The 19,258-nt window shown below is 39.7% G+C and overlaps 1 protein-coding gene across 1 annotated transcript; it reads left to right on the forward strand.

The window, feature by feature from the left end:
* Positions 1-677: 677 nt before the first annotated feature.
* On the forward strand, positions 678-2,315 carry LOC147894430 (chlorophyll a-b binding protein 4, chloroplastic-like). The gene is made up of 3 exons (XM_087384715.1): positions 678-1,026; positions 1,372-1,787; positions 1,887-2,315. The coding sequence occupies exons 1-3, from the start codon at positions 824-826 to the stop codon at positions 2,021-2,023; spliced, it is 756 nt and encodes a 251-aa protein (XP_087240841.1). The 5' UTR covers positions 678-823; the 3' UTR covers positions 2,024-2,315.
* Positions 2,316-19,258: the final 16,943 nt, after the last annotated feature.

A 19,258-nucleotide genomic window follows, 5' to 3' on the forward strand; every position in this document is an offset into this window, starting at 1 on the left:
TCAACCAATCACAAAAATTTGGGGTTTCATGTTTTTTAATGCTTTTTTGGAGCTAAAATATAATCAAATAGCATTGAATTGCCTAAAATTTTGTAAATTTCACAAAATGAGAAAATAACTTTTTACGGGTGAAAATGAAAACATTGGAGGTTTATTGTGTATAGGTGACTGTTCACTGAGAAAACATTTGTCTCAACAAATCATAAAAGTCTTAGAATGCTTCTCAATTTTGTAATACCTATGAAACCTTAAGCAAGTCATTTATATGCCAGCTTAACAAATCTGCAAATCCTCTAGAAAAAACCCTCGAAAATGTAAAACCCCAAGTGTTGTGATGTTGATGAGAAAATATGTTCCAGGGGGGAAAAACAAAAAACGTTGGAAGACCATCGTACATAGGTTACAAGAGGTTTCATGAAGACACACAAAGGGCAAGGGGGAGAGGGGAGGAAAGGGGAAGGGATAATGAGAATAGAATTGGTGGGGAGGAGAGGATTGGGGGGGGGGGAGATGAGAAAGGGAGGGAGAGGGGGATGAAACGATTGGAGGAGGGGATTGTGGAGTTGATTCTCCACCACAAACAAAGATGATGGGAACCACAAAAATAGACGTGTGTGTGTGTGTGACTAGAAACAATAAGGAGAAGAGAGGGGGGGGGATTTAGGGGGTTTAATTAAGATTTTAGAAACTAAAGCTATAGGAAGCATCATCATTTCATCAGCAGCATTATCATCATCATCATCTTCTTCGTCGTCTCACACGTTCGCCATTTCATCGTTGGATCTTGCCTGTTCCTCGCTTAGATCCTTTGCTTCCCTCCTCCATGGCTGCCATGCATGCCACCCTCGGCGTCTCCTCCTCCCTCTGCCACTCCTCCTTCCTCTCCGGCTCCTCCTCCTCTCGCCTCCGTCGCTCCTCCCGCCTCCCCTCCGGCTCGACCTCCCCTCCCCCCTCCCTCATCAATATCCAGGCCAAGAAAGGCGAATGGCTCCCTGGATTGGCCTCTCCCTCCTACCTCAACGGCAGGTACGCTCTCCATTCCCTTTCCCTTGCCCTTTATTCGTTTCCGTGGTTTTTGTTGGCAAATCTGTTTTGCTAGTTTCTGCGAGCTGGACCATACTAATTCAGCTGTCTCTGAGAGCTGCTTTTGGAGTAGAAGACGCTGAATTGACTTATTCTGTCTATCTTAAGGCGGCGGCCGTTCTGAGTTTGTCGTGACTGCTAGCAGCTGTTGCTATTTGCTATGTATTTGTGTGATCCCGTCATGTATGGCGCGAGGGCTGCAATGTCTCTATCTGGCTGCATTGCCTGTCCCCTCAGCGTACAGTTCTCAAGTGCCTAAGTAGTTCAAAGTGTTTTCCTGTTATGCAGCCTTCCGGGTGATAACGGATTTGATCCTTTGGCCCTTGGCGAGGATCCAGAGAACCTGAAATGGTACGTGCAGGCGGAGTTGCAGAATGGGAGGTGGGCCATGCTTGGTGTCGCAGGGATGCTCATCCCCGAGGCTCTTACCAAGATCGGTATCATCAATGCTCCCGAGTGGTATGATGCTGGAAAAGTAGAGTACTTTGCCCCTGCGTCGACTCTCTTCGTCATAGAATTCATCCTCTTCCACTATGTCGAGGTGAGGAGATGGCAGGATATCAAATATCCGGGCAGCGTAAATGCTGACCCCTTCAACCCGAGCCTGAAGCTGCCCCCTGGTGAGGTTGGATATCCTGGAGGCGTTTTCAACCCTCTCAACTTCCCGGCCAACGAGGAGTACAAGGAGAAAGAGATTGCAAATGGTAAGACTCTGTCGTTCGAGTAATTTTTCCCAAATCATGCCCTTTCCTTGGAATCTCCTCTGTTTGAGCGGCTCTCATGTTCCGTTAATGCTTGAGCAGGTCGGTTGGCCATGCTGGCATTCCTTGGGTTTGTGATTCAACACAACCTCACAGGAAAGGGTCCCCTCGAGAATCTTGCCCAGCATATCTCCGACCCATGGCACAATACAATCATTCAGACCCTCCAGGGCTTGTAAAGAAGTTCTTATGTACTTGTAGCATACTTTTCCGAACTGCTTAAGGACCACTTGTGATTAGGTGTACTTATCCAGGCTCCATGACTTCAGTGGGTGTTTGTGCTTCGTTGATGCAGAAGTCATATCTCAGCTGAATAGAAATTGTTGCCTTGCTGTTCTTAAGACTTCAGTTGTCCTTCTGAAGCTTGTCACAGTCTTCGGATTCACTTATTGACGATTGGACTCATGGCGCTCGAGACACAGGAGTGTTTTCTCAGTCTTTCAATCTGAACAACGTGAGAGGGTCATGTGATATGGCTTATTGTACATCTAAATCGTATTCCCCTTTCTATGTAGCTCTAGAACCTTTGGATTGTTTTCCATGTAGGATTTCTGTAACTTTTGCGTTCTGCTGCTATTTCCTGGTTTGCTGCGTATTAAAAAATGCAGGTTTGTTAACATTAGATTAACGAAGACGAAGCTTTTTTTGTTATGTGGTGAACAATATTGATCGTTAGCAGATTTTTTAATCCTTACTTGACGTATGACATTAACTTTAACCACGTTGCAGCGTGTGCGTGTTGCCCCCCCGATGGGTATGTCCTTGACAAAAAGTAAGAGCATTTAAAACTAAATTTGACAGGCCGTTCTTCCAATTGGTCCTCCTCTCCTCTGATGGATCCCATGATTGTTCGTCGTAATTCCTTTTGAGTCTCAGTGTACGTCGCGTTCTGGAAAGGGGAGCTATAAATTGCTGGAATCCTTGATCCTGTACAGTTGCAATATTTGATTGCGTTCGATTGCTTTCTTGCATTCGATTGCTTGTCCCTGTGCAGTTGCATTTGGTCACCTTCTGCTGTCCAGTCTAGCTGTACCCCTTTGATGTCAACACATGATTAAATTTTAGGAAGACCTAGGTTTATTATTGTCGATGATTTACTATTGTAAATAACATTCCGTGGGAATCTATAGTCGTACCGAGTAATATATGTAAAGCACCACGCTGTCTTTAGGTCATAAAGTTCAGACACGTCCCAGTTATGCATTGGGCCTCTTTGTCTTGTGTTCAGCCCTCTTTTATCCATACCAGTCCAGTCGTTTTCCGCTCCTCTTGTAAGCATATCACTGATCTGATCTCACTGATCTGATGGGTTTGTTGAATGTTCTTCACATTCAAGGCCACCGAATCTCCATGATGTATTTAAGTTATATCACGGCAACGTTGCTGATTGCATTGCACAACTGTTATGTTAGGTGATGTATTTAGAATCGTATCAAGGCAACGTTGCTGATTGCATTGCAAACCGTAGTGTTAGATATAAAGATAAGAAAACTTTCTATGTTAATGTGGGTATGCTTGCTTGAAATCTTACTTTACTTGGCCCAAGTTCGGATATTTCGCTTCAGGTGCTCGACGTAAACTGCAAACATTTCTACCTGGTTTTAAAGATGGGAGATTGCCTGAAATGCGTGCCTTCATCTGATTGTCAAGTAATTTCTTGTATCAAATTTTTTGTATCACACTAATCTTCTCTTCCAAAGAGGGCAAGAGTAAAGTTAGGATTGTCTGTTTGAAATGGTTGGCTTCATTGAAGAGGATTTGTCACAATCATATTTAGAATAATGTTTAGGAGTTCAAAATATTTTATGGAGATGGAAGCTGAAGATTTTGAAGAAAGTTGCTTTGAAACTACAAGTTCCTTTGGTTAATTCCTCAAAGCAAAGTAATCATCTTTCCTCTATGGACAAATGTTTCATCTTCTTTGGAAACTCTAGGATCAATTTTATCATTTCTTCTATGGACAAATGTTCCAATAACTTTTTTTTTATTTGCGAAAAGTTCAACTTAGAATATGTTTTGAGAAAAGTGAGGTTATCTGCCAAGACTTACGCCCCTGCCTTACTTTCTCAAAAAGACATACTCTCAAAACACCAGAGTTTTTGCAAGTCTCCTGGGTTTGTTTGCAATCCAAGTATCCCTTTTCTTTGTGAGCTTGGAAGTTCCACAACAAACCAAGATATATTGCTGCTGCATGCAAGACTAGTTCGACGAATGTTTCTAAATGGCTAAGCTACTGCTCCAAAGCCATGTTGCCTAGTGTCCATGAACTTTGGAGGGACTTATTAAAGGAGGTAGATGTCCCCTCTTTGAAGCCATGTTGCCTAGTGTCCATGAACTTTGGAGGGACGTACTAAAGAAGGTAGATGTCCCCTCGCACTCAAGCTGGATTTTAAATGACTCTGTAGAAGTGATTCATGTTGTAAAACATTGTAAGTCCTCTCTAAGTTCAAGGAAAAGAGTCATCTTTTCTCCTTCAAACCTATGATTTAACCACGCTATACACAAGAATTGAGCTAGAAAAGTTTAGAATGGTTGAAGTTCAGAATAGAACAAGTGAAAAAAGGTGAATGACACATGTCATTCAATAGGCCTACCCAAAATAAATGGAAGGGCGAAGGGGGGGGCTAACGACGAGTGGAGGAGTGAGGGAACCTAAGAGAGAGAGAAAGAGAGACTAGGGAAGGAGAGAGAGAGAGAGAGAGAGAGAGAGAGCCAGCCCCAAAATAGCTAGTTATGATTAATTGGACCATTCATTGGGTTGACATCATTAACAATGGCCAATGAGAAAATTTTGGAATTTATGAAATTCAAAAACTCCTCTATTTAGCTTTGTCAAAATAGAACCATTGCTAAGGCGACCTTGTAAGGACAGGCCAAAAGCTTGAAGATTTGACAAAGATAAATGCAAAGTGCTAGAAGTCTAGAAAACAACTTTATGCTTTGACATTTTGTGGCTGAATAATGAAGATCATGACATAAGTTTTGAAAAGGAAAGATACACAAAGGTAGTATGGAAATGTTTGCTCTCGGATAGTTTTTCTTTTAGATAATTTGACATCACAATAGATGATTCTTTGTTTCAACAAATTACATGAATTCCCATGGGCACTAATTGTGCCTGTCTTTTTAGCAAACTTTTATCTTTTCAGTTATGAACTTGAGTTTATGCAATGACTTATATCTATAAATTCCCTCCCTATCATATTACATGAGTGAGGCATTTTATAGATGATTTATTTGTACTAGATGTTCTTGACTTCCAAGATTTTATGTACAAAGTTGCATGTGTTTATAGAGAAGGAATCTATCCTCGTGACTCTTGTGAACGCTTTACCAAAAAAGCCACACAAGAAAAGGAGTGCTCTCCAGCAGAAAAGATATTATAACCAGCAAAATGGCCTATTTGACCAACATACATATGCTGATTATGCTCCTGCAAAGCAATTATATCAGGCTGCAATTGCCTGATATACATCCATACCAGTTTCCATTTGCGACCATCACACATTCCCTGTACATTGAGAGTAACACACTCAGATGATCAAGCATATTTACAGTTATGGGACAGGTATGTACAGCAACTAACGAGCTGTCTACATCTATTTTTCCACCTCAATAAATTGCACGTCAAGAGGGGATTCCTGTGTTTTCTTAGATCTTAGAAGTTCTCAGTCTACCATAGGATTAGAGGTTGATATACGATAAATATGAACAACTTGAATATAGTGGTTTACACTTTATGAAAATGCCTTACATTGATTCAAACATTTCTGATTTGGCAAAGAATGGAGTCATTTCTTCCAATTCCATAGATTTTCCCGCCTTTGAACAACTATGGAGTCTTTTATCACTCAATGTAGTAATTTGATCACTTTGCTATTACACAAGAGATATAAGCCAAGGAAAGTAATGAAAAAAGTACGCTTAATCTTAGATATGAAGTCTTTTATCTATGGTATATCGGCCTCAGATATATTTCGAATGATTGAACATAAGCTAAGACCAAAAAGTGGGGAGTTGAATAGCCCGGTTTTCTTTTTAGTTTCAAAAGAGAGTGTGATTGACTATGCTTGTGCTTTCTAAGTTAGGAATGTAATTTTGAAACTTTGTAGGAAACTATACATAAGTGTCAAGGAGCCATTTAGCTTTTTATGTTTTAAATGAGAGAGACAGAGAGGGGGGGGGGGGGGAGGGAGGGAGGGAGAGAGAGGGGGGGAGGGGGGGAGGGGAGGGAGGGAGGGGAGGGGGGGAGAGATTGAGGGAGGGAGAGGGAGGGGGGGGGGGAGGGAGAGAGAGAGAGAGAGAGGGGGGGGAGGGGGTGAGGGAGGGAGAGGGAGGGAGAGGGGGGGAGAGGGGGGGCGGGGTGAGGGAGGGAGAGGGAGGGACGGAGGGGGGGGGGGGAGTGAGGGAGGGAGAGGGAGGGACGGAGGGAGAGGGGGGGAGGGAGTGAGGGAGGGAGAGGGGGGGAGGGAGGGAGGGGGGGGAGGGAGTGGAGAGAGAGAGAGAGAGTTGGAAGATTTTGTTTCTTAACTTGCTTGTCTCCTTTCTTCTTTATTTCTCGTTTTCTCTCTTTTGTTTATTTGACGTATTTTAAAAAGCATTGGGTTAGCCCAAGAGACTCCGCAGGCCTTTAGAAACCCAGTATAGCTGCTTATGCGTGGGCCTTGATGATGATATAGGTGTTGCTTTGCTTGCTAAGTATGTCTTCCTTTTGTTTTTCATAAAAGCTTTTGTTTACCTCTTTTTCTTCTCTTTCATTTTCTCTTTTATTTTTTGTGTAGAATTTTTTCTTTAGAACAACAAAAAATATAAATTTGTATGATTGGACTTATCAAGTCTTACAAAGGTATATTTAATTTTCCATGTGAATCTTGAAATGAGATGGCATAGGGTTGTTTGTTTTGAGCTACACCGAATCCCTAGAGTTTTTGTCACACATCTATATTTCAATCTTTCCACTTGGAAACTTTGTAAAAATGCTATGTAATACATACGATTTAAAACATATAGCTACCTATGGATTTTTATAATCTATATGCATCCCTTCTATATTTTTGAGGTGATAAAAGTATCCCTTATGTATGGAGATTTTCACTATTTGAAATTGTTGTGCTAATGTTGAAGATAATACTATATGTTTCTCTTCAATGTTAGGAATCAAATGTTGCAATATCACGATCCCACAAATATTCATGTAGTTTTGGAACCAACTATTAACACACATTTCATTAATTTTGGACTTATATGTCTAGTTTTGGACTAGTCCTAAAAATCCTTCCCAAATGGAAAGTTTACTTTATGAAAATATTATTCAAGAATCAAAAATTTACTTTTTGACATAGTAAAATTTACAATATCTCTCTATAATGTTGCACTAATAAATCCCAATTTTATATTTCTGGTTTTTAAGAATCATATTGCTTGTCTAAAAAATTTCTTGAGTCCTTAACTTAAAGCCATGGAAAATAACTTTAAAATTGAGAATTATTAAATTAATTTAATCCATTAAAATGCACTTAAGATTCAATGTAAAAGCAATGACACTCTTAAAGATTTAAAAAACTGACAATGTTTAAATAAGGAAGAGACATGGCACACTCTTTTGTACTCCAAAAAATAGCAATAGCTATGCTTGCAATTTAACATTATTATATGTTTACAGAAATATTGGTCTCGATGAATCTTTTTACAAAAGAGGGTGTCATGGCCTTTTCAATAATTTAATTGCCTTTACAATGACTTAAGTACTAAATGGGTGATCTTAACATATGCTCATTTGAAGGTTTGATACATATCACTTGTCACTTTGGTCCCACCTTCATTCACTCCTGTGTGACCACCATCATTCCCAAGCTTTATTGATCCTTGAATGGTGTTATCATAGGCATTCTTCATTTACGCAATCTCCTTCTTCTTCCTCCTAGTGAGCATCTTTGAAAACTCCGTAATGTGCGATATAATTGGTAGCTATATTTTGATTTTTTTGTCTACATTATACCCCATGTGCTTCTTTGTTTTCTTTGTCCTGGATTTCTAGGATAGTATGACTATCTCTGTGGAAAGCTCTGCAACTACTTCATGGTTTGGGACCCATTCTTTTTCAAACAATTAGTGTACAGTGTATAGTTATCTTGGTTTGCCTTCCTTCCCTTTGGCTCATACCATACCGTTGTAAATGTTGTAGCTCTCCCTTGGCCATCCATGCTCATGTCCATCACTTTTGCAACCCAGAACTTCATATTCTCATGTTCATCATCTGATGGTCGAAGTGCAACAAAGAAATGGACGTATTTGTCTAATAGTGGAATAAACTCTCTCTTCTTTGGTCCACAATATGGACATGGGAGTAGTGGTTTGAACTCATTTTTAAAGAGATCACAAGCTGAGCGCAAGTCATTACCAATATTTGGCCAAAACAAAGGCAGTTCTTCCTTAACATCATCTTCTCACATTTTCTCAAGGTCCTTTATCAATTGGTAGATCTTTCTAATTACAGCAGCAGTGTGTTCCTTCCAAGAGGACTTCCAATCATGAAATCTCCAAAGCATTTCCTCTTTGTATGTCATAAAAGCTTTTAAGCCTTCTATTTCACCTTTGGATTTCTCACTGAATTCTTTTATAGGAGCCCATTTTGGAAGCATTTTTTTGCTTGGAATTGAAGTGAAGAGATTGTAAGGTTCTTGAGGTCCCATTTTGTATCATGAGAATAGTATTGCCACTGCATCACTGGTTTTTCATCTTTTAAGAAAAAGCGAAAGTAGTGTGGAGCACTATGACCTATCAACGCATCACCACCTTTTTGTATGAAAGGTAGATTAAATCTTTTCCAATCATACATTGTTTTGACCATGGAGCCTACTGTACCTTCTTTGCGGCCACCAACTTTCCTCCCACATTTTCTTATCAACTCATCCATCGCCTCCATGTCCTTATGTTTTAACTCTCTTGAGACAATGCTAAAAACCTGATCGATATCCTCATGTGTATGCCCAACCAACAAAAACCCAATTTCAATATTGGTGAAGATTTGATGAGCAATTATCATTAGAAAAATGCAAACAATAGTCCATTCTTATTCTCTCAAGCACAATTGTATGCATGTATCTCAAATTTTCTGGTAGGTGATCTCTTTTTGCATGTACACTGTGAATTGCCTTCATAATGGATGTTACAACTTGATTGGTATCATGGAGATGCAAGGAATCAATCCATATGTTTGCAAAAAACTTAAATCCATTCACTAATATTTCACATAAATGTGTCTTCAAAAAGCATTTTCCTTATAACTTGAGTGGAGTGTTAATGAATCGAGCTAATGTTGTTGTGTTCTGATCCATACCATCTACAATAACGCACATGTACTCATTGGGATGAGAAATAACTTGCTCCTTCCAAAATGTAGATTTTACTCTAGAATGTCAAACAAGTCCATGATGAATTTCTTGTTTTTTTGTATGATTCTCTTTATTTTGGAGATGTTGCACTCTCTAGTGCTCACTTTAGATCATCATAGTCACTGTAATTTAACATTTTTTGCCTCTTTGGGACTTTAACATGTCTAAAGCTCTTCTTCCAAAGAGTATACAATGTATGAAAAGATGCTAGAGCATCCCCTCTCTGCCTCCGTGTTTCTACAATATAGTCAAATACTTCTTTCTTTGTCAACCCTATCGGAAGATGTATTTCAGATATATAGGGTTGAGGTAACATTTTTATGAGTGAAGTCTTTAAAAATCGTTGTTGCCGCAACAGTTGAGGCTCGGCCTTTCTATGTTACCATGAATGCTAAATTTTACTCCATCCTTTGCTTTATTATCCAAATCCCAATATGTGCCATGGGATAATCCTGTAATAGTGTGATATGCATTATTGCAAATACTTTTTCCATTTATATGAGGCATTATCTTTTGACATGAACTTGGCCTTTTTGTGTCATTTCAAAGAAAGCAAGAGAGTCTCATGAATAGGTATTTTTTTCTTTTGCTCCCTCTCCTTTGCCACACTTGTTCTCTAGATGTTTTGATATCATGTAAGTTAATGGATGCATACATCTACGCTTACAACATGTAATTCGCATTGCTTTTAGCATAACATCTTCATTCATTAATCTTATTCTCTTTGGTTGCTTTTTCGGATTTGCCTGGGCTCACTTCCTCTTAATGCATCTGTATGTCCATTTTTGTTTCTTTTGTACATCCTTATCTGTATCCATGCACTTCTCCCCGTTAGATCTGTTTGTCACTTTGTCTCATGGGATGTTGCATGCTTTATCTTATCACAATGAAAGTCAAATGTAGAATAGTCTTTCATTAATCTCATCCTTGCCTCTGATACAATCGTATGAGAATTTGCATCAATTGTGGTCATGGAGAGCCTTGAAACTCCTCTACTCTTGAGAGAACATCACTCATCGATGCACCTTTCACAGATTTCATAACTCCACAACTTGAACCATATGAAGTAAATGCACTCTCAGAGTGTCCAGATCCTTGAAACTCCTCTACTCACGAGAGAACATCACTCGTCACCTTCCATGGATTTCATAACTCCATAGTTTGGACCATTTTAAGTAAATGGACTCTGAGAGTGTCGAGATCAACAGTGTAACATCTATTTCAAGTATGTAACATTGGTACCCGTTTTATGATTCCCTCAAAAATTCATTAAAATATTACTTTAAAAAAAAAAGCTATATTTTGCATAGTCAAAAACTAAAAATTTACTGAATTCATGCATTTTTCAAACATCATGCCTACAAATTAAAAAGGACCTCCACTATATCACAAAATATCTTCGATTTTCTCTATTCTCAAAGTCTTAAAGTTTTTTCCTTCCCATGACCTTTGTATTTCTCTCAAAAAGTAACTTTTATTATCTTAGTTTGTTACCCCTAATAGCATATTCTACTGAGTATTGTCCAAACAAGACTTTTCACTCTCTTTTTAATTCACATAAAGAAAGATTGAAAACTTTTAATTGAGTGAGCCAAAAGCTCTAAATTGTTTGAGAAAATATTAAAGCATTTTATAGATGCATATTTTGCTACTGTTGACATTAGAAATGAGCTCAAAAGACCTCAAAACCCTAAAAACAACTGCAAAAATGGGTGCTTTTTGATGATTTTTTGAAAAACCCCAGATGGAAAAGTGTACACTTGGCTCTTAATCGATGATATTAGCGACCTGATGCACATTTGGTCGATGATATCATCGACCATGAACGTTCTTGGTCGATGATATCATCGATTGAATGTGCGTCAGATCGCTAATATCATTGACCTGGCACATGGGTGCACGTTTTTCCATCTGGGTTTTTTTATAAAATCGTCGGAACATGTACATGTTTGCAGTCGTTTTAAAGGTTTTTGGGTCTTTCGAGCTCATTTTTTATGTTGAAAGTTCCAAAATATGCATCTACAAAAAGTTTTACTTTTTCTCAAATAATATAGAGCTTTCAAAGGTTTTTGGCTCACTCGAACAATGATATCATTGACCAAGCATATAGCTTGGTCGCATAAAGCAAGAAAGGTAGAGCTTGGTAGATGATATCATTGATTGAGCAGTTGGGTTAGATATTTTGATATGCATTTCAATTAAGACAAGCAGGGCAATTGCCAAAGGGGGGCACAATACATAACATTATCTCGAAAGATTCCAAATACATTGATTAGATGCAGTGCACAACTTGAAGCCAAGACATGCCATGCAGGAAAGAGGGTGGCATCACAACTTAGCTAGGTTGACTCAGATAATGTTCTAGTGGAGGAAGGCTCTTACAACTTCTACCCCACAAAGCTTTAGCTCTGAAGGTATAGGATCCAAGGATGAGTACTATTCTTTGTAGGACCAATGGCATGTATATTTGTGAAGCAATGTAATTTCTAGCATGTTAGTCTTTTGAAATATGTTATACCATGGCCCTTTTATTTGCATTGAGTGTGTAGGTCCATATTGTAATGGTTTTGAGAGATTATTGTATTTTATGTTTTTTTTGTATTCTAAGTAAAGGTTTTTATGCCTGTTTTCTAAAATACCGTTGTCGAGAAAATTTCAAAAAAAGATGGTTTTTACATCTTTTGTCAAAAGACATAATGCAAAATGGCCATCTTTCTAAAAAATAAGTAAAATTCACATCAAAATAAGGGTATCTTTCAAAGATTCCCCTAGAGTTCTCATTTTGAGGTTACAATTCTCGAATTAGATGTTACACTTGATCCTTGAAACTCCTCTACTCCTGAGAGAATATCACTCATCGATGCATCTTCCATAGATTTTATAACTCCATAGCTTTGACCATTTGAAGTAATTGGAATCTGAGAATTGTTGAGAGCCTTGAAACTCCTCTACTCCTGAGAGAACATCACTCATTGATGCATCTTCCATGGATTTTATAACTGTACTCTAAGAGTGTCAAGAGCCTTGAAACTCCTCCACTCCTGAAAGAACATCACTCATTGACACATCTTGCATGATTTTCGTAGCTCCACAAGTTTGTTTGACACCAACTTTATCAATATCCAAGAACTCATCCTAGTCCGAAGAGACAAAGCTTGGCATGTTGGCATATTCTTTAAGTCTATAGTACACCTAGTATTTATCACTGGAAACCACATGTCTCTTTCTATTCTTCAAAAAATTCATGCTCCATCTCAAATCCTTACCTACTTCATAGTAGGAACCATCGAACGAGGCAACGTTATCATCATACCATCATCAGTAACTTTAAGAATCCTCATCTATGCAAATGACCACTGCTCTACTTGATCATCTCAATACTTGGCCTTTTGCTATGTTCTTATTTGCAAATGATATCATTTGCGAAATATCTCCCACTTTGAAATCTAAAGATCTGCACTTTGTATTCTTGATGAAAGATGTTGGAAAAGTCTCATCTTTGTCCCATGTAATAAATCATTTGTTGAAAGTATTATAGGCCATAACATCTCCAAGTATTTCCATATCTCCATATTTATGCTTTATCTCACGTGCATTAAGAATCTTTGATACAATAACTGCCACCTTATCTCCGCCAAGTTTTTTAAAGTGACAAACAGAATTTGGATCACTATCATGGATTGTTGCAAATGCAACTACTTCTCTTTTGCAATTTAGGATCACCTCCATCCCACTAATAAAATTTGTAGTCATCTCCTTTGTGAGATTCCTTTGCAAGTAATGTGTAGGAACACATTATAAGGAAATCAATCTCTTTTCAATAATCTACTTATGCATGATTAATATTTTTTAAATTACTTTATTTTAGTTTAAATTGCATTGTAATATAAATTTATAAGGCTCTTATTTTTAAATATGGGTTTCCAATAAAAGGTTTAGGTTTAGCAAATAAGATTTATAATTTGAATACAATGGTATAGGTTTTAGGGTAATACTGCATATATAAAGAAAAGCACAATGAAAGAGGAAAATAGAAAGGTGGCCCGTCTATGCAAGAAGGAAGCCTGAAGGCTCCCTTCATCCTCTTCCTCTTACTTGAGGAGGAGCAACCATCCTCCTCTTCTTCCTACTCCTTCATCTTTCGTCTCCTCTTTCCTTCCATTCAATTCCATACCTTTCCCTCCCTTCTCTTTTCCTTTCATGCATGTTTAGAGAAAGCAAAACAAGAAGTTGTAACAAGGTGAAAACTTTCTTACCTCAAAAATTTGGAAGCTCCACGATCCTCTTCTTCTTCAATTTCACCTCTTTCACCTCCAACAAGACCTATAGATCTTCTAAGAAGTGACTATGAAGGAGGAGTCTTCTAAATATATAGTGAGAGTTTAGCTAAACATAAGCTAATTATTTTCTTTAATCCTTGTTTAAATATAAAAACTCTTTCTATACTCTCTCCTTTCACTCCAACACATATATATGGTGGGTACTGTTATGGTACACAAGGTCAAGAGCAACGTTGGTGCATCAGTGCGCCGACATAGACAGGGTTGCTCTGGGCCGATATGGACAAGGTTAAGAGCGATGTGAACACATTGCCTTCGCTCTAGGCCAGCGTAGTCATTATCGACCTTGATGCATCGTGATTATGAAGGAGGAGTCTTCTAAATATATAGTGAGAGTTCAACTAAACATAAACTAATTATTTTCTTTAATACTTGTTTAAATATAAACACTCTTTCGATACTCTCTCCTTTCACTCAAACACATATATATGGTGGGTAGTGTTATGGTCCACAAGGTCAAGAGAAACGTTGGTGCATCAAGGCCCGCGTAGACAGGGTCACTTTGGGCTGATGTGGATAAGGTCAAGAGCGATGCAAACACATTGCGATAACTCTCAGCCGACATAAACACTATCGACCTTGATGCACCATGGCCATTTTCTTAATTTCTTGACATCAACATGAGAGCACGTTGATAGGGTCAAGAGCAACGCTGGTGCATCAGGGCCGACGTAGATGGGGTCTCTCTAGGCTAGCATAGACATGGTCAAGAGCATCGCAAATGCATTGCGGCCATTGTCTCGACTTCTCAAGATCAAACACAAGAGCAAGGGGACTAGAATCGAAAGGATCAAGAGCAAGGCATGGGCACAACCATTCATTTCATATTAGATGTGACACTTTAAGTGTCACATACCCCTCTCTAAATATAAACATTTCCTCTCCCATAGTCTATCTAAACATACACACTCCTTTTATACTCTCATCTTTCACTCCAACACATACATATGGTCATCACGGAGCAAGGAGATTGAGGGACGAGATCAACACTAGCTTCATAAATTTATAGCTCCATTAAAAGAAAGTAATTTAGATAAAAGTTATGATTAATAAGCATATTATTGGAAACTTCCCATTTCCTTTCTATTTTTCTTATTCCTTGTTCTTATGGAGAAGGGAGCTCAAGAGCTCCCTCCTTCATGGTGCATCCAAGGGCGCAATCGTGGAGAGGGGAGCTCATAGAGCTCCCTTCAAGGAGGGCTCCCCTCTCTTGCAATATGGAGCGGCCGCTCCCCTCTCCCCCTCTCCTGTAGGATGGTGCAGTAAAGCCAACTTCAAGGGAGGGGAGGAGAGTATGGTAAGAGAACTTTGAAGGGAGGGAGAGAAAGGGAGGTAGAGGAAAAGAGGAAAAGAGGAAAGTGTCGAGAAGAAAGTGACGGGAGTGTTTAGAAGAATGTGAATGAATGTTGTGCATTTGGGATGTCGTGTTTTTGGAATGTCAGGCTTGTTATCTTTCAAAATTTTAATTTCAAAAGTTTAAAGGAGGTTTCTTGCATTTTATTTGAATTTTGAATTTATGGAAAGAATGTCTAGAAGAATCTAAAAGAATGTCGTGCACTTACAAAATTTGTAATAGTAATAGGTACTTATCTTTCAAATTTTGTAATAGTAATAAGTACTCCTTTGCTTTCCCATTTTCATTTTACTATTGCGGCTTGGAGTAATACTTTGCCCTTATCCTCTTGTTAGATAGGACCATTTGGCTTTGTATTTTTTAATTTCCTCTTGCCCCTTTTCTTTTACTATTTATGGCTGAGACTATGAGCATTTTTCTCAGATCTCAAGATGACATTCTTGGGCTCAGACTACAGCTCAAACAGGAAGAGGACCTCGTCGATTGTGAGCTAGTAGATGATATTTCCATCTTCTTGGAGGCCTCTTCTCAAACTCTTACTTCTTTTAGGAGGACTTGTTTTGTATTGCAGCAAGTGCTCACATTAATTGGAACAAGTCCAATGGATTTTGGAATAACAAACCTTAGAGTGTATTTTCTAATGGTTGTGCATAACACCAGGTGAAAAACAGGGTTTGCAAATAACGACTTCATCATATCTTATTGGCATGATACTTTGTAGGCACCTCAAAATAGGTGTGATTGAAATGTGTGCAAAGTATCATGCCCCATCGATTATGTGTGCATTCAAATAACACACCTCACCTACTATTTTGTTGGGTGTGCATAACACAGTGGAAAAATGGGGTTTGTGGTGACGTCAACCATCCGAAGCATATTTGATGGACATGAAACTTTGCATGCACTTGAATGTAGGTGGGATTGACATGCATGCAAAGTATCGTGCCCATTGGGTATGTACGCATTCGAATAACACAATTGAGATAGTATAATTTGATGGGTGTGAATAACACTTGGTGAAAAATGGGATTTGTGTCAATTTCGACCTTCCAAAGCACATATTATGGGCACTATACTTTGAACACACCTCAAAATAGCTTATGTTGATGTGCATGCAAAGTATTTTGCCCCTCGGCTATGTGTGTGTATGAATAACACACCTCAAATACTATTTTTTGCCAGGTGTACATAACACTTGGTGAAAAACAGGGTTTGTGGCGACTTTGACCATCCAAAGCATATACAATGGTCATACACCTCAAAATATGTGGGACTGAAGTGCATGCAAAGTATTGTTCCATCGGGTATCTGCGCATTGTTACCACAAAAAAAATTCCATTGTAAAGGTAATAAGTAGAAGTGAATATATGTATGTGGCATTATTAGAATACAATATGGAGTGGTAAGGGCCCAAGGTTGAGGTGGCAAGGCATGTCCATGTGCCACCCTTCCAAGTAAGAGGACCCATAGGTGTGTTGTACATAGTCCATGGAAGAAATAATATAGTATGGTGAGATGGCATGGAATCTCCATGTGCTGCCCCTCCATGTAGGTAGTCCCATGAAACATAAAGTGATATATGGCCAAGGCCAAGGGGACATATTGTATTTAATTGGTAGAGGTGGCAGGGCATCTTAGACTTTCTCATCTATGTGCGCTAGACCCATGTGGAATAGTCCAAGGGATAATATTTTTATAAAGAAAAAGTAGGTTGAGGTGGCAAGAGTCATTTGTGCCAACCCACCCATGTGTGTATTTAAATAAGAGGGAAAAATCAAGTGCATTCTGCACTAGAGATATGGGGCTTGTAGTATGTGGAAAATGCATCCCTCAATTTGTCGATTGCAAATTGAGGGCATGCACCGCCTTCCACCCACATGGAAGATGCCCTCTCCACACCATGCATGTGGGAGGATGCATTTATGGGAGAAAGCCCCCTCTTCTTTGTTATAAACGGAGGGGATATTCCTTTGATGTGACACACTCATTCTTGTATAGCCACCATGCTCTAATATATCCCCATATTTTCCATGACTCTCTCCCCTTTTTGCCAATACCATCATGCCTCGTCCTCCTCCGCCTTTGTTCTCCACACTCACCTCTTATTGATGTTCATAACCTTCCCCTTCTCCCTCCTCCTCCTCTTTCCTATTTTCCCTTTACTCATGTTGCCACTCCCACATCCTCTTCTCCTCTTTCCATTTTAGTCCTCCTATGTCGCCTCTTCATCCCTCTTCTTCTCTCCCTCTCCCATTGGTGGGTGTTGAAGGCCTTTGACGAGCGTTGAATGATGCGGCACAAAGTCTTACAACAAAAAATGGTGTGGCCGTTGGGATACAATCTCCACTTATGAAGATAGTGTCGCTCTCGACAACTTCATTGTTGCTCTTATGTAAAGATCCTTCCCGCCTTCTTTTGAGCTCCTTTAAATATATATATAAATATATCTTTTCTCCCTCTTCCTTTCCCTCTTTCTTTCCCCTCTCCTTAGTCACTCTTTTCCCTCCATTGTTAGTATCTCTCTCTAACCCCTCTCCTCACTTCTCCCACTTTCTCTCGCTCCACCCTCTCTCCTCTCTCACTCTCTCTTCCCTCTCTACTCTCTATTCTCTCTTCCCTCAATCTCTCTCCTCTCTCTCTAAAATTTTGACATTTTCTCTCTCTAAAAAATTGACTTTTTTTCCTCTCTCCCCTCTTGCACTCCCTCACCTCCCACTCTCACCTCCTACTCTTCCTCCCCTCCTCCACCTCTAGTGCCTCTCCCGTTCGCCTCGGTTCTTCCCCATAGCTACACTCCCTCACCTCCCTCACTCACAGCTACAAAAGAAGATTTTGTTTCTCTCCCCTCTCGCACTCCCTCACCTCCCTGACTCACCTCCTACTCTCCCTCCCCTCCTCCACCGTTGGCGCCTCTCCCATAGCATTGTCTCCCGTAGTGCCTCGCCCACAATGTTTCCCATAGTGCCTCTCCCGTAGTAGCGCCTCTCCCGCAATGTCTCTCGCAGTGCCTCGCCTGCAACATCTCTTGCAATGCCTCTCTTGTAGCAGCGCCTCTCTTGCAACATCTCTCACAGCGCCTCCCACAACGCCCCCCGTAGCGCCTCTCCCACAGCTCCTCCCATGTTCGCTCTTCGGTTCTTTGTCGCACCGCTCTTCGTTCGTGCACCGCCGTCGGCCTCCCTCCGCCTCGAGCAACCCCCCCATCCCCTTGCTATTCGTTGCTAATGTGGCACTGTGATGACACCAATTGATGATGTGGCAACAGGCCTGATGCCAATGATGTGGTAATATTTCACTTCATGATGTGGCTAGCAATCCCCAAAAAAATTGTTTTTAAAAAATGATGACATGGCACTGTGTGTGCGATGATGTGGCACTGAGTGCTTCACATGGGATTTGAACCCATGTTCTGTGTTTTTGCAAATTATTAAGCTACCTCCAAGCCAATTGAATTTTCATGATATTATAGGGGAAGTTAGTAGTTTATTGTTATAATTGGGAAGATTGGAGAGGCCATAACTTTGGATAGGAGATGAATTTCAACATGCTGTAAAAAGGAGAAGTGTCTAGTTTCTAGAGTTCTACAAGCCAAATAGCATATATGTCCTAGTTTAACACTTTTGAGGACTTCCTTCGAAGCCTTGAGCTGGCAACCATGAGTATTTGGAGGGATGTATTCCTAGAACTCCTAGTTGACTTGCAGTGCCACGTGATGCACCAACTTGCCGATTCTGATGATGGGTGGGAGCTCTGGTCATGGGATGTAAAAGAAACTGAAATTCTGAACATCCATTGGCAAGTTTTCGATTTTAATTCTCCAAGCTGCACAACAATTGAGGTTCTAACATCTTCAGAGGTGGTACATGAAGTAAGGCTTGTCGACAGGTGGGAACTCGCTGAGGATTGGGGATTCATCTTAAGAATCTGTTGTTTAATCCTAGTTCACAAACTAGTACTATCTGATTACTACTTCGTTCATTTGGGTCACTTCCTCCTAGGTGACAATGATGGATGGAGAGTGCCGATCCGATGATTGATGCTCCCAAGGCTAGTCAACAAAGATGTCGGATTCCAATGCTACATCATTCAAAGTAAGAAAGAGGAAAGTCCACAAGAAGAAGGTTAAGGAAGCTGGGAAGCCCAAAAGTTATTATTATGACTATGCCAAGCAGTTAGGATTTTCTAAATTCTTATATAACAATATGCATCTGTATGGTTGAAATGTTCCAGCCCCACCGTCGGAATCCTTTTCTACCAAATCAAACATTTGTACCGCACGTTGAGTTGCATGTTATGATCTTATTTGGTCATAAAATAAATCATTAG

Source organism: Dipteris shenzhenensis, chromosome 14 (assembly GCF_047967505.1).
Source record: "Dipteris shenzhenensis isolate YYH24624 ecotype China chromosome 14, Dip_SZ_1.0, whole genome shotgun sequence".
NCBI classification, from domain to species: domain Eukaryota; kingdom Viridiplantae; phylum Streptophyta; class Polypodiopsida; order Gleicheniales; family Dipteridaceae; genus Dipteris; species Dipteris shenzhenensis.